Below are 21154 nucleotides of genomic sequence, written 5' to 3' on the forward strand. Positions count from 1 at the left end.
TGCTTGAATTTCAGAGAGAGGCCATACAAAGCAGCCTCGCCCAGGTCAAGTGTAAAACCAAAATGATTAGTAATATTTTGTTCCTTGCAATTGTGTACTTCTATACATGCGTTCATGTTAACCTGATGTGGGTTCGGGATGTGAGGCTATAAAAAGCAGATCCCAGTTCAGGCATGGGTGTAATGCCCAGTCTCTGAAGTTTATAAACCAAATCCAACAACACCGATGCAAACACACAGAAAGGAGAGAAGGAATATCAAACTACCAGAACATCGATGACAAGAAAGGAAAAGGCCACTGGAGATCAGCACCTAATTTTCAAAGAATGGAAGCATCTATAAAAAAAGAGGAATGAAGGAGAGGAGAAGAGGAAGGGAGGGAAGAAAAGAGCAAACATAAAAAAAAGGGGCAAGAAGAATAGCACTAACCCTCCGACACTGACCATGGTTATCCCTGGGTGAAAAGAATATAAATGATTTTTCTTTTCTTCATTTTGATTGGCTGTACTTCTTAAATTCTCTCAGCATGTGTTTTCTATTGCTCAGTTGCCACTATAAATGCTTTAAAGGAAAATAATCTATTTCCCAACCTCCAAAGCAATGCCAGGTTTGGTAGGATTGCAAAGGCCAGGTTTAACCCTGAAAGTTCTTATTTTAATTTCTAATATGCAAGTCTTACCCTCTAGGAATTCATTCTCTTTCGCTTTTGAGTGTTATCATTTATTGCACTTAAAAGTACACCTAAGAGGCCATTGAATTAAGAAGGAAGGAAGGAAGGAAGGGAGAAAGGAAGGGAGGGAAGGAGGGAAGAAAGGAAGGAAAGAAAGAAATGTCCTTACTCAAACTATCTACACATTTCTTTAAAAATATGACAAGATAAAATATTATTAAGAAATGTAAGCATTGCCCAATCTAAGCATATTTAAATTCTGTAACATTGAAAGTCACCTACGAGTCACTGGAGAGAGAAATCAACTTTTCACTGTAGGTGGCTTGTTTTGCAGATGCATCCCCCACTTCTATAAACTTTCCCATCACTTAAATATTTTACTAAATCCTCCTTCAATGAAGAACTTTTCAGATTGGTCAGGAAAAAAAATGTGACCATCCTACCTTTTTTCCCTTTTGAACAATATATTTTTCTATAACTCTCATAGACTGTCTCAAGGGAGAACTCTTTTTCGCTGCTAGTAACAGGAAACTATTTAAATCTGTGATGAAATCATAGGAATTTTTATTATCTCACTCAACTAGTAGTCTGGAGGTAGATGCTTCCAGGGTTCTTTCAGGGGCTCATCAATATCCTCAAGACCCAGACACCTCTCACACTCCCATGCCATCATCCTTAGTATGTTGGTTTTTAGTTCCACGCCTGTTGCTTCACTGTCACAATATGGCTGCTGCAACACCAGACATCACATCCTAATGCTGTGCTTAAATGTAAAAATCATGTGTAGAGCAAAAGATATTCTTCTCTCAGAAGGCTCTTTCCTTTATCCAGGAAAGAAAAATCCCCAGACGTCTTCCTTATGGCCCCATAAGCCAGAACTAGATCACATGGGTACTCCTAATTACAAGAGAGTCTGTTAAAGTATCTACAATTTAAGCCTTCCTCCTTGATCCAGTATTTTCCTCTGTGATAGGATGGCACTATGAGGGCTTGTTCTGTCCTCCTCTCCCAGGGGGTGGCCTGTCTTTGTTCCAGTCCCGGTGCACTGATTGAAAGTTTACTCTCTAAAACTAATCGCAAGAAATATGTGAAATTATATCCCTTTCAAACACACACTGTTGTGAATGTCATTTAAAAATCCACGAATGCTAAATTAAGAAATTAATGATATAAAGCATTCACATTTTCATATTTCATGCCCTGAAATATTCTACAAAAAAATCTTTCCACTAAGTCTACATTGTAAGTTGAAATAGGCATCATGCCTTTCACGATTTTTGTGCTTCAGAAAGTCCTCAGAACAACGATGCTCAGAGGTCAGTTGCTCTATGCACGCTCCTTCGGTAGAGTTATTCATGACCTCAAGGAACATCAAAATAATTCTTTGAAAAAGAAGAGCATCCTGCAAGATGAAGCAGGCTGGACTTCTGCTTTCATTAGTGAAAGTGACCTATGGCAATTACATTCTACCCAACCAATAAAAAGCACGCATGTGTTCCCAGGAGTGCAAGCGTCCTGAACCCTCCCCGAAATACACTGGTTCACATCCTCTAGCAGCTCAGGGCTGCAGTGGTATTCCCCAGATGGAATGCCTGTCCACTGGACCTCCAGTCTTAAGGGAAGGAAATTCACATCTTCTCAAAATCCTTTAAGTGCCCAAGGCTGGCAGGCTGCGGTCTAACGTGCTAGTTAAGACCGTAGGAGCGGGAGTCAGACCTCCTGGGTTCAAATCTGGCTCTCCCACTTACCAGGCATGCAACTTTGAGCAACCATTTAACTTTCAGGGCTAGGGTCTCCTCGCCCGACAACTGAGGGTAACAATAGCACCTACCTACTTGGGTTCCTGCGAAGAGTAAATGAGTTAACCCCCCCCCCCCCCAACCCCGACCCCGAGAGCACTGGAAACAGCTCCCGGCAGGCAGGCACACAGCGAACTCGTTAACATTACACCTTTCAACTAAGGGTGCCTGCGACTCTGTAACATTTTGCCTGGATAGGAAACAGTTCCTGTGAATTACAAAGTGGAATCCTGGGAGTTGAGTGGCCATGGCTGGGGACCCAGAGAGAAAGAGAAAAAAGAAATCAGGGCGGGGGCAGGGGAAGAGTTGCGGCAACATTTACCCCGCGGAGCCCACCTCCAGCCTCGGTCTCCTGGCCAGGGTCTCCTCTACCGTTTCTTCTTCCAGAGGAGTCCGACCGGCGTGCGGCGCAGCTCAGCCTTTCTCCAATCAGACACCCCAAGGCCGGCGCCACGGACGCGACCTGATCCAATCTCGTGCCCTTGAGGGCGGGAACGCGAAGTTACTACCTGCACCTGCGGCAGCTGTGGCCGCCTCCTGGGTTGGTGTTTCCACACACACACACCCACACCCCCCGCCCCGGGTTCTGGTTTCTCGAATCACTTGGCGAATGACCAACAGGTGGGCAGACAGATGTCTTTCCCGTGCAAAGGACCGACGTGTGGGAAGGTTCAATACACCGGAGTGCGCAGCTGAGGTCCCATCTCCCCGCGGCTGCCGGGAATCGCTAGCAGGGAAAGGGAGGCGCGCAAGAATGAAAGGCTACTAGCCCGGAGAGCCTATCTGGGGATCCACCTGGGGCAGTGAGCCTGGCACCTGTTCGCCGTGGCGCCCTCAGGCCGGAGCCCGGCGCGCTGCAAGCCCAGAACTGCCGCCAGCGCTGCGCGGAGCAGAAGTTGGAGGCGCCAGGGGAGACCAGCAGCAGCAGCAGCATTCGGCTTAGCTGGACTGCAGAGATTTCGGCAGGCACACCGTCCAGAAAAAAAAAAAAAAAGCCTGACCTCCCCAGGTTGTCTCAAATACACCCCCTCCGTTCTCGTGCAGGCGAGGTCGGCGCAGAGTCGTGGGATCTTCGGAAGCCCGAACAGGTGAGCAGTCAGGACGGTTCTGCATCCGCCAAGACAGAGTCCGTTCCCAGGTATCAACCTGGGGCGCTCCCCCCGGCTCCAGCTCCGGAGGAGAAGTTGCGAGCCGCAGGCGCTCTGCGTACATTTGCGTAATTTGCAATCTTTTCCTTGCGCAATTGGTGCTAAGCCTTTCCGTGCACACAACGGTGGTTGTGGAAAAGAGAATGTAGGGTAGAAGACAGAAGGCAGCCATCAGGACACCCCACCACCACCATCTATGAATAACTTGGGGGTGCTTCTTTGATCCGTAAAATACAGGGAGCAGGAGGTTTGCTGCAAACCGTGCTTTGGGGAGAGGGTGCCTTTTTAAGGGAAGAACTTTTGGCGGTTTTACCTTGCACTGTTTTCAAGTCGCTGCCCGAGTGTGCCCTCGGGGCATCCTGGGGAGGAGCCGGGGCGCCGCCTCGCGTAGGCGCTCCAACTTTCCCGGCGGTTCCGGGAGCAGAGCCTCCAACGACAAACACCGCTGAAGTTTCGCTCCCCGGCGCGCCGGCAACTCGCGTGAGCACCAGGCGCGTGGGGTGGGAAGGGCCCAGCGGCAACCTGGAACTGCTCCTCGGCGCGAGCTAACCCTGCGCGCTCGTGCAGTTAGAGCCGAGTGTGCACCGGTGTCGGGCTCCCGGTATCAGCACCTTCAGTGCTCGTGAACGGTCTTCTCGCTCCGCAGAGCGCTGTTTTCAAAGCTGGGAAGAAGCACCTGGGGTAGGAGCGCCTGGCGGCGCGCAGCAGGTGTCTCCTTTGGAGGAAGGAATTGCGCAAAAAGGATCAGAAACCTCTGATTTGTAACTAAAGATCTCAAGAGTCGAGGTGCCTGGTACCAAGTCGGTGCATATTTTAATACAGAACTAAAAAGAAGAGGACATTTGCCGCTTGACCTCATCACAACCGTCGCCTGGGGTGGCTTCCAAGAGACGTAAGCTTGGTCTCTGGGGAATAAAAGGAAGTTGGGACGGCGGTTTTCAAGGGAAGTGAAGTCTAGACCAGCTTCTCTGAAAGCGGCAAGGCAGAAGTTCTGTCAAAAGCAGAATTTAAAAGAAACAAAACATCATGAGCTTTTCCCTCGCTCTTATCGTCATGTAAATTCCCCTTGAAGAACCACGTCGGAAAGGATCCTGGGACAGAAGTCGCTGGAAAAACCCCTTGGAGGGAGATTTCGGAACTGTTGACAGGGGTCTAATAGTCAGTGCTCACCTATAGCTCACCCCGTTCCGGGCACCCTCTGCCCAGGTGCTCATCCAAGCGGAGGCCCCCCGGGGCCGAGTTGGGTCACTTTGGGGCGTCCCTCTACAATCAGGCAGGGTAACTGGCCAGGCCAGCTTCCTCTCGGCTGGGGTTAATCCAGATGCTCGGGAACCTCCCCCGGCGTCCCGGGCACGGGGACCACCTCACTGGCCTTGAAGGCCAGGCCAGGGTTGAGGCGGGCGAGTGCCAAGCTGTCTGAAGACCAGATGGGGGCGCCCTGGAGGCCACCGCTCGTCCGCCTGCGCCCCCGGGGACGCGGCGGTGCCCTCGGAGGGCGGCGCAGCTCTGGGCCCGCGGCTACGGGCGCTCGGACCCCTGCCGATCCGGTGCTGGGCGGGGCGAGGGGAGGAAGTGGGGCTGGGGGCACGTGACTTGGACAAACCCAGTAACCGAGTTCTGTTTGCTTCCCGGGTACAGGCCGCCGCCTAGGCTCTTACCCCGTAGCCTGCTTTCCTGCCGCGGACCGCAGGCCCCACCAGGAGAGGGGGCCCTTCCCCACCCGCCGCGCCCCGCGCCGCCCGGCCATGGCCGACAGCGGCGGCACGGGCAGCTCCGGGCCCTGGTGGAAATCGCTAACCAACAGCAGAAAGAAAAGCAAGGAAGTCGCGGCAGGGGCGCAGCCGCCCGCCCAACCTGCCCCCGGGGAGCCCGCGCCGCCCGCGCCGCCCAGCGCGGACTGGACTAGCTGCTCCCGGGAGAACCAGCACCCCAATCTCCTCGGGGGCGCCGGCGAGCCCCACAAGCCGGACAAGTCGTGCGGGGAGAAGTCAGGCAGCAGCCGCCGCAACTTGAAGATCTCGCGCTCCGGCCGCTTTAAGGAGAAGAGGAAAGTGCGCGCCACTCTGCTCCCCGAAGGAGTCAGGTCCCCAGAGGAGGCGGGCTTCCCTGGTGACCCCCACGACGACAAGCAATAGCCAGAGCGCTGCGGGACTGCCTCTCTCCCCACCACTCCCCCCTACCCTAACCCGAGAATTCCGGCCCTCCCCTGGCTCCAATCCCACCGACTTCTGAATATTCACACAAGGCCTCCACGACTTTAATTTCCTGGAAATTGAAGTGTCAGTTGGGTTTTCCATATTTCATGGTTCAAGGAGGCATTGAATATTTATTTGTGGTGAGCGAAGATACCTGCCGCAGAGGAAGTTGGCGTAACCGTGTTTAACCCCCAAAAGTTCTCTGGTGGCCTCCCACCTTTTGCCACCTGGGGAGTGAGAAGGGTACTTCTATGAGCTGGTAACTCTACTGGAACTGAGCCGACCCTCAAATGAGGAAGCAGTGCTCGGATCCAGGACCCGCTGTCGGAGAGCAAATCACAATGCTGTTTTTAACGCCAGAGAAATGCACTTTAGAAGTACTTCTGTAGACTCAGACCTAAGTGAAGGGCTGAGAGGGAGCAGGAAGCATTCTTAGGTAGAAGCATTATAAGTAAGGCAAGACTGCTTTTAATGTTGAGCTACAAAACTGTACTACCTATTTTAGTGCGGACCATTAAAATCGTTGCACTGTAAGCCTTAAGGTGATATTTGTGTTTTTTCCATTGCAGGACTCAAGTCCATCATACTTAAAAGCAGGCATACAAAATTCAGAGTGACAGAGTTAATCATTTGCCACACAGCATATAACAGCTACTCTTGGATTGCTACAGGGAGGGGCTCCCTTCGCAGAGCTAGCAACATCCAGACTGGCACCAGTTAGCCGGATGTCTCTATTTACTAACTAAATTTGAGGAAGGGAGGGAGAAGTATGAAATAATTACTCCTAAATTCTCTTTGTTACTTCCGTACATCTTTGCACAGTAGAGCAACTCACAAGTAATAATTCTCTTTCTTATCCATTGTTAACCCTACTAACAATGCCCTGAAAATTCTTACTCAAACAGATGGACTGAACTCCTAGTTTGTGCAAAGCCGTCTTCTTTTCCCATCCCTTTGCTTCAAAAGCTTACTTCTTTAGTCTGATTTATGCATTTATCTAGTTTCATAGCCTTTAGATGTACTAATCTGAAGATTCTGAACAAAAATCAACCTGTTTGCTTTTGTTACAAACTTCAAGAAAAACCGTAAATGAATACCACTTGCTTTCAGCAAATTACAAGGGAGGTATTGTAGTGGTTAAGCGCCACTGGGCTCTTTCCCACCACAATTCAGTTCATTTATAAACATCCAGAAATACATAGCAGGGAAATAGTAGTGGTCAAAGTGTGTGTGTGTCTATATACTTACATACATACATACATACATACATACATATATACAGTTTAGATAATTATAAGCAAGACATTGGAGCTTCTAAATATGTTAAATAGAAAGAGGCAATTTTTTGTTTCTCTCAAATTAGTAATTTACAAAATAGCAAAATGTGTTCATTGGCTAAAGAGATTTAACAAAGAAACTTGATGAAAATGGCTAACTTTGTGAATCAAGCTTGGGTACCAGCACAATAATGGAGTTTACCATTTGATACATGAGTTTCCACATACCAAAGATTACTCTGAAGGAAGTTGTTTATATGAGGATATTGAACATCTTATATTAAAAGAGAAAATATTTGACCTCTTTTTTTAATCATGAAAAGACTTTTTTGCTGTGTATTTAGAACTGGGAATATGTAGCCAAAATCTCATCAGAGTGAGCCTCCTGCATGAGGAAGATTTTATATCACTTTTAAGTGGGCCTCCCCTCCTAGACTCTGATGAAAAAGCAGGAGAGGAAAGCATGCTGGGGAGATTTATGGTAAGAAGGGGACCGTGGGCTTCGCAGATCACTGGGAGTAAAGCAAGGAGAAACTGTCAAATAAAGCCTTGGAACACCTTCATAAAGCATTTTGATTTCACTTTGTAGAAAGTAATCAAAATTAGGGTGAATAAGTATCCCAAATAGTTTTCCCCTCCCAGGAAGACCAATAGATTAGGACTATACGCATTTACAAAATTAATCCTGCAATTGCATAAGTTGAAAATTTTATACTAGTTATTCCACAGTTTTATTATTTTAAAAAACATTTTTTCTTCTTAAAAAGTCCTTTTGATTCACAAAACATTGGCATTTTCCCAGGTTCTGCATCTTGCTTGGGATCCCATCCAAGTCTAGAATTGCTGCGGATAATCAATAGCAGACCTATAGCAGTGGAATTTATCAACATGGCATCTTTACCTCACTGTTCTGGAAGAATCAGAAACCAGGCTAATGGCAGTTATGACAGCGAATGCAATTCACAATCTACAGTTGCGGTTTGTAATTACAGAGTTTTAAAGCAGTCCTAATTATGCAGTGGGAGGAATGCACTGATTTAATCCCAGCTCAGTGAAATCAGAAACCAGGCAAAACTGGTGGGATAAAAAGATCGTGGGTAAGATGAGATAATTTGACAAAGTGTCTTGCTGGGATTTATATGCTTTACAGATGATTAATTACATTCTCATATATACAGATCTAAAAAATTTTTAAACCTCAAGATAATGTATAGTAAATCAAGGGAAAGTGTTGAATTAAAGTTGGAGTTAATTAGATTGGAGACTTTTGCTTTCTTTAAACCCCTTTTGCAAATGAAATTTCACCCGCAAGTTTGGAAACCATTAAAGAAATGTTAATAGCATGCTTCTGAATGATATGGGAGGAAAGGGATAAAAATCTAGTTGTGTGTTTGCTAAATCTTTCAAAACCGTGATAGCTATATGCACAGGGGGCTTTTCTCCTTCGTGACTCTCCTTGTAAAGTCAGTGGCCAAGCAATGACTCATATCACTGGTCACTTGAACATCCCTTTGTGTTCATACTTCCATTGTTCATCTGATTCTGCACCTTGAGAGAGGAGATTCTATTTTGTATATGCAGTCGGGACATTCCACTTCAGTGGAAATACTTCACTGGGAAGTATTTCTTGTGCTTTGAAACATAATGTAAACTCAGCAAGCCTGATTTTGCCACATCCTTAGAAACTATAAACCTAACGAACAGTAGCATTGGCGAAAGCATTGTCAAAAATCATTCTCCTGAGATGCTCAGAAGAAAACATTTGGCACCTTCAAATAAATAAATAATAAGAATATAAGCAGAAATAATTTCAAATAAAAAGTGAACCAGTAAGGAATTACTAAGAGTGGGATAATAATATCCAGTAACCACAGGACCCTTTTATGAGAAAAAGAGAACAAGAATATTATTTTTCCCTAGCTGAGAAGTGTCAGCCAGACTACAAACTAACACACAAAAAGCTGGCCTGATAGATCCCGTAAGGGAAACTGATCTTTTAAAAATCTGTTTGAGGGGCACCTGGGTGGCTCAGTCGGTTTAGCGTCTGACTTGAGCTCAGGTCATGATCTTGTGGTTTGTGAGTTTGAGCCCTGCCTCGGGCTTTGTGCTGCCAGCTCAGAGCCTGGAGCCTGCTTCAGATTTGTCTCTCTCTCTCTCTCTCTCTCTCTCTTTCTCTCTGTGTCCTTCCCCTGCTTGCGCTCTGTCTGCCTGTCTGTCTGTCTCTCTCAAAAATAAATAAACATTAAAAAAATTTTTAATCTATTTGAAAATAATAATAAAATAAAAGTCTATCTTATTCCTGGGTGTTTTATAATTATACAGAAATGTAGGAGATTCTTTCTTGGGATAAGCTCAAGTGTATCTTCATGGCTTCATGGTAAGTAGAAAGTAGAACGAGATGTATTTTATCCCCTTCCAGTGTCAACATACAAGTACCTTAGACTAGAAACAAGTGTGCAGCCCCATGTTTTGACAAAGGCAAACTTTGTCATTGATAAGCCGGCTGTCCATTAGGTATTGTTCTTCTCACCTCCTTTCTGTACTCCCCCACCCCATTCTCACTTGCCTCAGAGCCATGGCACATGCATTCCCATTAAGCTCAGAGTTGTAGAAGAGGGGTACCAGGAGGCACAGGGGCCTTCCTGGGCCTCCTGCAGGCATGGCATATTGACAACCACTTTGTCAAAAGATGGCCTTGCAGATTTGGAATATGGGAAGAATAACGTTCATGACAAGAGAAGATTATCACTAAGGAGACAGGACATAAGGAAACAACACAGGCCTTCCCTAGCAAAGGACAGTTCACCATTTGTACAGAAATGGAAACAGCTATAGACCACCAAAAATAAGAAGACATAAGCAATCCCTTCTGGGTATTCAAAGCAAGGAATTGAGCCATGCTTCCAAACTGAATTGTGCTACAGAGGACAAAATCATGGGCTCATAATTGCCATGGCAGAGCTTTTGATAAGCCTCATGCAGTAAAAAGATCCATGAGGAAGTGGTTTTAATTCTGAGATATGTAACGAGATTGTTACCGATGAGACAAAAATATCTGGCCCTAAAACCAGAGAGGGTCATGATGAAGAAGCTAAAGGTACCTAGCCCTGAGAGGAGCCACTGAACTACATGTCCATTGAGTAGGGAATATGGGACACATCTTGGACATCCTCTTGCTTTTTTTTTGGAAGGGATCCTTGAGCTACAATACCCTGGATTTTCATTTCTTTCTAGTCCCAGTCAACAAGTATAAATGCTGAGTCATACCCTACAAGAATGGCAGCAAAAAGTTCCCACATAGTTTGCCAAGACACTGGATCGCAGTTCTCTCTCTGACTTGCTCTTGCATGAGTCTTTGACAGTCTGTTGTCAGTTGATTATTCTGTAAAATGATGGGATGGAGTCTATACTCCAGCTTTAAAACTCTCTTGAGTATTCTGCAATTTCGAGCAGCTGGTTGTAAAAGCTAGTTCACATGATGCTCATTGTTTACTTTGGAGCACAAAAGCACCACCTCTTCAGTACTAATGGTCACATGGGAGCCAGGGAGAAGATTCATAGACTGTGATAAGGCTCCCACCTTATGGTGTGGTGCTACCAACACCATGTTGTCACCTGATCCAACAGGGTTTTTCTGCTCTACAGGAACATCAAGGCTCAATATTCATGCTAGAATCAGTTAGCTAACAGTTTGCCTTGTTACCTCTGCTTGGCATATTCTTTGTCCACCTGCCTGGCAGAGCCTCAATCTATCTTCAAGATTCAAGAGTCTCCTCCTGGGTAACAGTCAGGGACCTCCTTCTCCCAAAACATAGCTACTGGGAACATCTATCAGTGGTACCTTCAAGCCCGTGTTACCCACCAGCACTGACCATGTTATGTGCATATGATCATGTGACTCTCTGTCCATTTAGTTGGGGAGCTCAGGGGAATTCGAGGGGGCAATGCTTATTTTTCATTCCCCTGCATGAACTTGTGGCTAATCTACTAGGACATGGACCCTCCAGTAGCTCATGCAGCTAGAGTGCAGCTCCCTTAGGGAAGCAGGCTATGTCTGGCTGGTAGAGAAATGTCTGAGGGTTGTGAATCAGTCAGAGTCTGATCAAGAGAGAGAAAAACACAGTAATTTGGACAGGGAACATTTAATAATATCCATAACAGGAATGGCTAGTAAGAAGTAATGAGAGATTGGCCAGTTAGAAAAAAAGAAAACCCAAAAAAGATAGATATAGATGAAGATAAGGGGTAACTGCTACCCCAGAGCTGAGATAGATTGCTCAAGGAAGGAAGGCCCTCTCTTGCCTCTAACCCCTCCGACCTTACTGGAAAGGTACAGCCATGAACTACTGATTGGCAAAGAAGTCACTGCCATGCCACACCAGAGGACTTGCTGGAAATGTACCTTCTAGAACTGGTACTGTGTTCCAGTGGGCACTAAAGCACTAATCACTAAATTATTTGAACCCTGTGGATAGAATTATAGAAAAAATCACTGCATGAATAAGAATGGGAAGAAATATAGATTTCTGTAGGTTGGCTATATTAGTTTCAAGAGGGACTTGCTTGCCATAAAGTACTTTTGCAAAGTGAGAAAAAGTTGTTCCTTCCTATGAATGGACTTCAGCCCTGACCCATTCCCAGAGCAGATACTCTTGCACAGTAAACAGCCTACACAGCCTGACACAGCAGCTGTGAGTCCACGAATAGACAGAACTATGCCCCAAAGGTGACAGGCTTCAGGAAAGGACTGGCCCACCTGACTGAAAACCCAGGTTCTAGATCCAGTTTTCTAACCAGTAGTTGTGTAATCTTGGGCAAATCACTTACCTGCTCTGGGTTTTCATTTTCTTACTTATAAAAGTTCATACACTACAAGTTCAAAAATTCTATTATTATAATGTGTATATAAAGGAAGCAGTGTCTACCTTGATATTCAAAATCAAACCAGATTTCCAAAACCTGTAACAAACTCCAGAGTAGCATTGCAATCGGCCTGGCGCCCCTCACCACCAACATATTCGGGGATGGTGGTGGTGAGGGTTGTGATCAGATCCACCCATATCAGCTCTTCTAGCTACTGGAACTCTCTTCCTTTGTATAAAGTACAAATCATAATATAACTCCTACTCTTCCTTTCAGTTTCAATGATGACATTGGTTATTCCAGTAAGAACCCCCAGAGGAGTTGGGTCCCCCTGGTCTGGGTTCCTGCAGTGGACTGCACAGAATGCCATCCCATAGAGAGTACCATCCCTTTCTCCACCACCAGATGGTAAGTTGTTTCAGAGAAGGACTCTGATTCCCCCTGGCTCTGCTATGCCCAGCACAGTGTTCGTTGTTGAGCCAATGAAGATTTAAGTCCAATTTCTGGCAGGAATAGTATAGTAGTTAGGACAGTGGGCTCTGCAGTCAGATGGGTTAGATTTTATTTTAATGTTTGTTTATGAGAGAAAGAATGAGAGAGAGAGAGAGAAAGCAGGAGCACAAGCAGGGGAGGGGCAAAGAGAGAGGGAAAGAGAATCCCAAGCAGGCTCTGTGGGGACAGCACAGGGCCCATGGTGGGGCTTGATCTCATGAACAGAACAGTGAGCTCATGACCTGAGCCAAAATCAAGAGTCAGACACTTAACCAACAGAGCCACCTAGGTGTCCCAGATAGGTGAGATTTAAATTCTGGCTTTTCCAAGATGTCTAAACCAGAATTTAGAATCACGATAATAAGAGTACTAGCTGGGGTCAAAAATATATTAGAATCCCTCTCTGCAGAGATAAAAGAAATCAAAGCTAGTCAGGATGAAATAAAAAATGCTACAACTGAGCTGCAATCTCAAATAGATGCCACAGTGGCAAAGATGGATGCGGTAGAGCAGCAAATCAGCGATATTGAGAACAAACTTATGGAAAATAATGAAGGAGAAAAAAAGAGGGAAACTAAGGCAAAAGAGCACAATTTAAGAATTACAGAAATCAGTGACCATTAAAAAGGAACAACATCAGAATCATAGGAGTCTCAGAAGATGAAGAGAGAGAGAAGGGAGTAGATGGGTTATATGAGCAAATCATAGCAGAAAACTTTCCTAACCTAGGGAAAGACACAGACATCAAAATCCAGGAAGCACAGAAGAGTCACATTAGATTTAAAAACAAAACAAAACAAAACAAAACAAAACAAAAAAACAAAAAAACGACCGTCAATAAGGCATATCATAGTTAAATTCACAAAATACTTAGGCAAGGAAAAATTCATGAAACCAGCAAGGGATAAAAAAGTCCTTAACCTACGAGGGAAAACAGATCAGGTTTGCAGCAGACCTATCCACAGAAACTTGGCAGGCCAGAAAGGAGTGGCAGGATGTATTCAATGTGCTGAAACAGGAAAATATGCAGCCAAGAATTCTTTATCCAGCAAGGCTGTCATTCAAAATAGAAGAAGAGGTTAAAAGTTTCCCAGATAAACAAAAATTAAAGGAGCTCCTGACCACTAAACCAGCCCTGCAAGAAATTTTAAGGGGAACTCTCTGAGGGGAGAAAAGATGAAAGTAAATACATACATACATACATACATACATATATACATACATACATACATACTCACCAAAAGCAACAAAGACTAGAAAGGACCAGAGGACACCATCAGATACTCCAACTCTACAAGAAACATAATGGCAATAAATTCATATCTTTCAGTACTCACTCTAAACATCAATGGACTAAATGCTCCAGTCAAAAGACATAGGGTAACAGAATGAGTAAAAAAAAAAAAAAAAAAATGTCCATTCTATATGCTGTTTACAAGAAACCAATTTTAGACCCTAAAGACACCTTCAGATTGAAATTAAGGGGATGGAGAACCATCTATCATGCTAATAGTCAACAAAAGAAAGCCAGAGTAGCCATACTTATATCAGACAATCTAGACTTTAAAATGAAGACTGTAACAAGAGATGAAGAAGGGCATTATGTCATAATTAAGGGGTCTATCCACCAGGAAGACCTAACAATTGTAAACATTTATGCTCCAAATGTGAGATCACCCAAATATATAAATCAATTAATCACAAACATAAAGAAACTCATTGATAATAATACCATAATAGCAGGGGACTTCAACACCCCACTTACAACAATGGACATCATCTAATCAGAAAATCAACAAGGAAACAATGGCTTTGAATGACACACTGGAACCAACGGTCTTACCTGATATATTCAAAACATTTCATCCTAAAACAGTGGAATATACATTCTTCTCCAGTGCACATGGAATGTTCTCCAGAATAGATCACATATTGGGACACAAAATCAGCCCTCAAAAGAAGAAAAAGATTGAGATCATACCATGCATATTTTCAGACAAATACTTGGAGACTAAAGAACATCCTACTAAAGAATGGGCTAACCAAGAAGTTAAAGAGGAAATTCAAAAAGTACATGGGAGCCAATGAAAATCATAACACCACAGCCTAAAACCTCTGGGATACAGTAAAGGCAGTCATAAGAGGGAAGTATATAGCAATCCAGGCCTTCCTAAAGAAGGAAGAAAGGTCTCAGATACACAACCTAACCTTTCACCTTAAAGAACTGGAAAAACAATAGCAAATAAAACCCCAAACCAGCAGAAGTCAGGAAATAATAAAGATTAGAGCAGAAATCAAGGCTATCAAAACAGACAAACAAACAAAAAACAACAGGAGAAAAGATCAATGAAACCAGAAGCTGTTTCTTTGAAAGAATTAACGAAATTCATAAACCACTAGCCAGTTTCATCAAGAAGAAAAAGGAAAGGACCCAAATAAACAAAATCAAGAATGAAAGAGGAGAGATCACAACCAACATAGCAGAAATAAAAACAATAATAAGAGAATATTATGCGCAATGATATGCCAATAAAATGGGCAATCTGGAAGAAATGGACACATTTCTAGAAGCATATGAACTACAAAAACTGAAACAGGAAGAAATAAAAAATTTGAACAGACCTATAACCAGTAAAGAAATCAAATTAATAACCAAAAATCTCCCAAAAAACAAGAGTCCAGGGCCAGATGGCTTTCCAGGGGAATTCTACCAAACATTTAAGGAAGAGTTAACACCTATTCTCTTGAAGTTGTCCCAAAAAATAGAAATGGAAGGAAAACTTCCAAACTCTTTCTATGAAGCCAGCATTACTTTGATTCCAAAACCAGACAAAGACCCCATGAAAAAGGAAAACTATAGACCAATTTCCCTGATGAACATGGATGCAAAAATCTTCAACAAGATATTAGCCAACCAGATCCAACAATACATCAAAATAAGTATTAACCACGACCAAGTGGAATTTATACCTGGGATGTGACAGGTTCAATATCCACAAAACAATCAATGTGATTCATCACATCAATAAAACAAAGGACAAGAACCACCTGATCCTCTCAATAGATGCAGAGAAGCATTTGACAGAATACAGCATCCTTTCTTGATAAACACCCTCAAGAAAGAAGGATATAAGGATCATACCTTGAGATCATAAAAGCCATATATGAAAGACTCAACACTAAGATCATCCTCAATGGGGAAATCTGAGAGCATTCCCCCTAAGGTCAGTAATAAGACAGGGATGCCACTCTCGCATCTGTTATTCAACATAGTATTGGAAGTCTCAGCCTTGGCAATCAGTCAACACAAAGAAATAAAAGGCATCCATATATCATCCAGGAGGAGGTCAAACTTTCACCCTTCACAGACAACATGATACTCTCTATGGAAAACCCAAAAGATTCCACCAAAAAACTGCTAGAACTGATCCATGAATTCAGCAAAGTGGCAGGATATAAAATAAATGCACAGAAATAAGTAGCAATACTATCCACCAACAATGAAGCAACAGAAAGAGAAATCAAGGAATCAATCCCATTTACAATTGCACCAAACACCATAAAATACCTAGGAATAAATCTAACCAAAGAGGTGAAAAATCCATACCCTGAAAACTATAGAAAGCTTATGAAAGAAATTGAAGAAGACACAAAACAACAGAAAAATATTCTATACTCCTGGATAGGAAGAACAAATATTGTTAAAATGTAATACTACCCAAAGCAATCTACATATTCAATGCAATACCTATCAAAATAACACCAGCATTGTTCCAAGAGCTAGAACCAACGATCCTAAAATTTGTATGGAACCAGAAAAGACCCCGAATAGCCAAAGCAATCTTGAAAAAGAAAACCAAAGCAGGAGGCATCACAATCCCAGACTTCAAGCTGTATTACAAAGCTGTAATCATCAAGACAGTATGGTACTGGTACAAGAACAGACACTCAGATCAATGGAACAGAATAGAGAAGCCAGAAATGGACCCACAAACCTATGGCCAACCTATCTTTGACAAAGAGAGAAAGAATATCCAATGGAATAAAGACAGTCTCTTTAGCAAATGGTGCTGGGAAAACTGGACAATGACTTACATAACAATGAACTTGGACCACTTTCTTACACCACACACAAAAATAAACTCAAAGCGGATGAAAGACTTAAACATGAGACAGCAAGCCATCAAAATCCTTGAGGAGAAAGCAGGCAAGAACCTCTTTGACCTTGGTCGCAGCAATTTCTTATGCAACACGTCTCCAGAGGCAAGGGAAACAAAAGCAAAAATGAACTATTTGTACCACATCAAAATGAAAAGGTTCTGCACAGCAAAGGAAACAATCAGAAAAACTAAAAGGCAACCAACAGAATGGAAGAAGATATTTGCAAATGACATATCAGATAAAGGGTTAGTATCCAAAATCTATAAAGAACGTATCAAACTCAACACTCTGAAAACAAAAAATCCAGTGAAGAAATAGGCAAAAGACATGAATAGACACTTCTCCAAAGAAGACATCCAGGTGGCCAAATGACATGTGAAAAAAATGCTCAACATCAATCATCATCAGGGAAATACAAATCAAAACCACAGTGAGATACCACCTCACACTTGTCAGAAAGGCTAAAATTAACAACTCAGGGAAAAACAGATGTTGGTGAGGATGCAGAGAAAGAGGAACCCTTTTGCACTGCTGCTGGGAATGCAAACTGGAGCAGCCACTCTGGAAAACAGTGTGTAGGTTCCTCAAAAAATAAAAACTAGAACTACCTTATGACCCAGCAATTGCACTACTAGGTATTTATTCAAGGGATACCAGTATGCTGTTTTGAAAGGGCACATGCACCCCAATGTTTATAGCAGCACTATCAACAGTAGCCAAAATATGGAAAGAGCCCAAATGTCTATCAACAGATGACTGGATAAAGAAGATGTGGTACATATATACAATGGAGTATTACTCAGCAGTCAAAAAGAATGAAATCTTGCCATTTGCAGCTACGTGGATGGAACTAGAGGGTATTATGCTAAGCGAAATTAATCAATGGGAGAAAGACAAATATATGACTTTACTCATATGAGGACGTTAAGACACAGAATAGACAAACATAAGGGAAGGGAAGCAAAAATAATATAAAAACAGGGAGGGGGACAAAACATAAGAGACTCTTAAATATGGAGAACAAAAGAGGGTTGCTGGAGGGGTTGTGGGAGGGGGGATGGGCTACGTGGGTGAGGGGCATTAAGGAATCTACTCCTGAAATCATTGTTGCACTATATGCTAACTAACTTCGATGTAAATTTAAAAAATAAACTAAAGGAGGAGGGGCAAGACGGCAGAGAAGTAGGGAGCTCCGCACATTGCACTCGCCCCCGTATCTCACACGGAAAAGATCTGAAGCCATAGGAAACCTTACAGAACCCAAGAGATTGGGAGAAAAAGGACGCAGAATCCACTGAGAAAGCCTTCTAACGTGAGTGCGAACTGGGGAAGATAAAATCGGGCCGGGATCGGAGACTCCAGGGATGGGGGGCAATCCCCCTCTGCAGGGAGTGAGAGGGGAAAAAGAGTCTGAAATCGCTCAAGACATGGTCCCTGTCGCTGGGAAACAGAAAAACCTCCGCTCAGGGCACAGAAGGACCGTGTGTGCCAAATCCCTGCGCGCCAGGTCCCCACGCGCCAATTCGTCCCCGAGCGGCTGCGCGCTGACCACTTCTTTGTGCTCCTGGCTGGCCGGACTCCTGGGGGAGCCACGCGTGCGTACCGGGTGGCGCACTCCTGGCTGGCTGGAACTCTAGAGGGAAGGCGAAGGGTTTAAACACTGGGAGATTTGCCCCCGAGTTCGTGTTCCAGGTGACGAGACACAGAGGGACCTGGTTTCCCTCTCTCCAGCAGGCCCCGTGCGCCCCGCAGGCAGACCCCCGCCCATGCTCGCCAACCCGACCCAGCGATTCTGGCTCCGTCCCCAGGTCTAGGGAAGAGGCTTGGAATTGCCCCGAGGGGATCGCCTGCAACGTTGTGTCTAAGGCAATTTCAGTGGGGCGCGCAGACTGGGATTTGGAAACTAGGCCTGGCCTGGGTTAAAGAACGTGACCCACTTTGACTGCGCCCCCGGCACGGGGACTTTACACACTCAAAAAAGTGAGGTGCAGCGCTTGGTTCAAGAAGGGACTGGAGCGCCGCCACTCTCCTCCCCACAACCGCCAAGGCAGAGCTCCCGCCTGACGCATTGGATCACGCCACGCCCATCCCTGCCTGAGAGCTGCCCTCCTCCCTTTTTTGTTTTTGTTTTTTTCGTTTTTTTCTTTTTTTTCCCCCGGAACACTGACCTGATTAACTCTGGTCACCGGCTTGCTTAAAAAGTCACATTTAGTCCATTCTGTAGATGTAAATTCTACACCTACCGACCTTTTCATCTCTTTCTCTCAGGAGAAATTAGACTATATAGTTTCTCTGGATAACACGTGTCTTTCTCTCACCTATCCAACCATATTCCACCCTTTAGCTCTTTGAAAAAAGCTTCTTATCCTTTCTGCCTGTTCATTCTATTTCCAATTTTGCCTCATCCCCGCCCTACAAGAAATCCTGAGGGGGACGCTCTGAAGGAAATGTTGCAAGGAACAAAAATACCAGAGACACCACCACAAACATGACCCCACAAAAGACACAAAGACTCTAAACCCACATATTTCAATAATAACACTCAATGTAAATGGGCTGAATGCTCCAATCAAAAGACATAGGGTAGGAGAATGGATAAAAAATCAAAATCCATCTATATGCTGTCTACAAGAAAAAATAAACTAAAAAATATTACTATTACAGAAAAAATAAAATTAAAAATATAAAAGAAAAATAAAAATAATTGTATCCAATTCACTGGTTTGTTATGACGGTTGCATTGAAACTATACAAAACTGTACTCACACGTGGTAAGCCCTTAATAAATATTAGTCATTCTTATTATAACCAAAATTCAATTCTATTTATCATTATTTGTGTAGAGGGAGGAAGTGGGAAGGTAAAATGTGGCTTGTCCCAGGTCCTGCATAACTTTGAAGAAGACCCTGAAGCAGTTTAGAAATTCAAAGCCTTTCCTATAAATTTTAAATCTAGGAGCACTCACACAAGCTCACTCTGACAGCTGATTATCTAAAATAGTGGTCATCTTTAGAACTGTCACGTGTTAGGAAGGAGAAGTGCCCTGACATCCTCCAGTTGATCATGGTAAGAACATGGACTGTGGCCACCCTGATCTGGGCATCGCTGAGACTACAGGCACCAGGGAATATCTGGAGGGGGGGAAGGCAGTTCTCGGAGGGGGCACAGAGCTATGGCTTTTCAGGAATAAAAAGTAGAATTTTACCCATTGCACCCTCTAATTGTAGGGGCACTTACCTGTCTTTTTAAAAAAATTTTAATGTTTTATTTTTGAGAGAGAGAGAGAGACAGTGTGAGCAGGGGAGGGTCAGAGAGTGAAGGAGACACAGAATCCAAAGTTACCTGTCTTATTTTTGCAGTGTAATATTTAATTGAGGGAATCTTTAGCTTCAGCACAAAGCAACAACTATTTATTGAGTATGTACTACATGCAAATTCCTGTATGGGCCACAGATGTTTTTAGTGCTTCACATACTCCCTAAATTTAAGCACTGGTTGTGCCCTTTCATTAATTAATTGGTTCAATAAATATTTATTGAGTTCATTCATTCTTTTATTTATTCAGTGTGCCTGTTAGATACCAGGCAGTGACCTAAACTGCAGGAGAAAATGGGATCTTACTCTATACTTACTTAAACTTACTTATAATCTTACTGCAATACAGTGGAACATAACCAATAATAGTTTGGAGACTGGTTGGATCATTCAGGAACCATGCAGGATATCTTGATGAATTAATTACATCTCAGGAATTGTGAGTGACCTGAAGGTGTTAAACACGTTCCCAATCCTGAGCAACTAACCCCCTTTGCATCTGGATTAACATGTCTGCTCACTTGAGCTGACACACAGGGGAGGCCACCAGCAGAGTGTGATGTTCTGCCTCTTTTTTTCCTTTATAGTTTATTTATTTTTGAGACAGAGAGAGACAGAGCATGAGTGGGGGAAGGGGCAGGGAGAGAGGGAGACATGGAATCTGAAACAGGCTCCAGGCTCTGAGCTGCCAGCACAGAACCCAACGCGGGTCTCGAACCCACGAGCTGCGAGATCATGACCTGAGCTGAAGTCGGAGGCTTAACCGAGTCACCCAAGCGCCCCCTGCTTCTTAACCCCTCAAGTGTACAGAGCTCCAGAGAGATCGGAGTCTGAAGCAGTCCTTGATGGGAGGGGGTCTTCTGGGAGATCGCACCCTCTTTGCCTTCTCCAGGTGCGATCCCAGATCCACTTCCTGGGATGCAGTATGCCTCCCCACCAGAACCAGAGCCCATGTCTCCTCTGGCCAATGAAGGAAGATGAGATGTGCTGTGCTGTATGGTTTAACCTGTTCCCAGTTGGAGCAGAAGCACCAGTCAGTCAGACGATGGGTTGCAACAGAATTAGGTCTCATGGCCCCAACCATCAGTGGAGGTGCTGTGCCTGTGGTTCTGAGCAAGGACTAGAGACGACTAGGGAGATGATGATGTCCTCTTCCTTTGGAAGTCGGTCTTCATGGGCCCAGATGCAGTCTGTAGGATTCTGGGACAACTGCTTCAATGAGAGTCAGAGGCTAC

The 21154-nt window shown here is 44.2% G+C and overlaps 1 protein-coding gene across 4 annotated transcripts; it reads left to right on the forward strand.

Annotated features, from left to right (window-relative positions):
* The first annotated feature begins 2524 nt into the window (after positions 1 to 2524).
* Positions 2525 to 6334, forward strand: PRR15 (proline rich 15). 4 transcript variants are annotated; one of them, XM_039229861.1, is made up of 3 exons: positions 2525 to 3009; positions 3513 to 3556; positions 5255 to 5621. In XM_039229861.1, exons 1-3 carry the CDS (start codon positions 2716 to 2718, stop codon positions 5520 to 5522), a joined length of 606 nt encoding a protein of 201 aa, XP_039085792.1. In that variant the 5' UTR covers positions 2525 to 2715; the 3' UTR covers positions 5523 to 5621. The 4 variants fall into 4 exon arrangements, 3 of the variants coding, with proteins under 3 accessions (XP_039085792.1, XP_039085793.1, XP_039085794.1); XM_039229862.1 differs by lacking the exon at positions 2525 to 3009 and adding an exon at positions 3074 to 3089 and having other exon boundaries at positions 5255 to 6334; XR_005527966.1 differs by lacking the exons at positions 2525 to 3009; positions 3513 to 3556 and adding an exon at positions 4603 to 4822 and having other exon boundaries at positions 5255 to 5339.
* The last annotated feature ends 14820 nt before the right edge of the window (positions 6335 to 21154 follow it).

The sequence above is a fragment of the Hyaena hyaena genome, unplaced genomic scaffold, assembly GCF_003009895.1.
Source record: "Hyaena hyaena isolate Hyena2069 unplaced genomic scaffold, ASM300989v1 scaffold_40, whole genome shotgun sequence".
Lineage (NCBI taxonomy): Eukaryota > Metazoa > Chordata > Mammalia > Carnivora > Hyaenidae > Hyaena > Hyaena hyaena.

Coding starts and splice junctions, on each gene's coding strand:
- PRR15 (XM_039229861.1), top strand. CDS start 2,716: ATGGCTGGGGACCCAGAGAGAAAGAGAAAAAAGAAATCAGGGCGGGGG. Junction 3,010..3,512: donor CAGCTGTGGCCGCCTCCTGG/GTTGGTGTTTCC, acceptor GTTCTCGTGCAG/GCGAGGTCGGCGCAGAGTCG. Junction 3,557..5,254: donor ATCTTCGGAAGCCCGAACAG/GTGAGCAGTCAG, acceptor TCCCGGGTACAG/GCCGCCGCCTAGGCTCTTAC.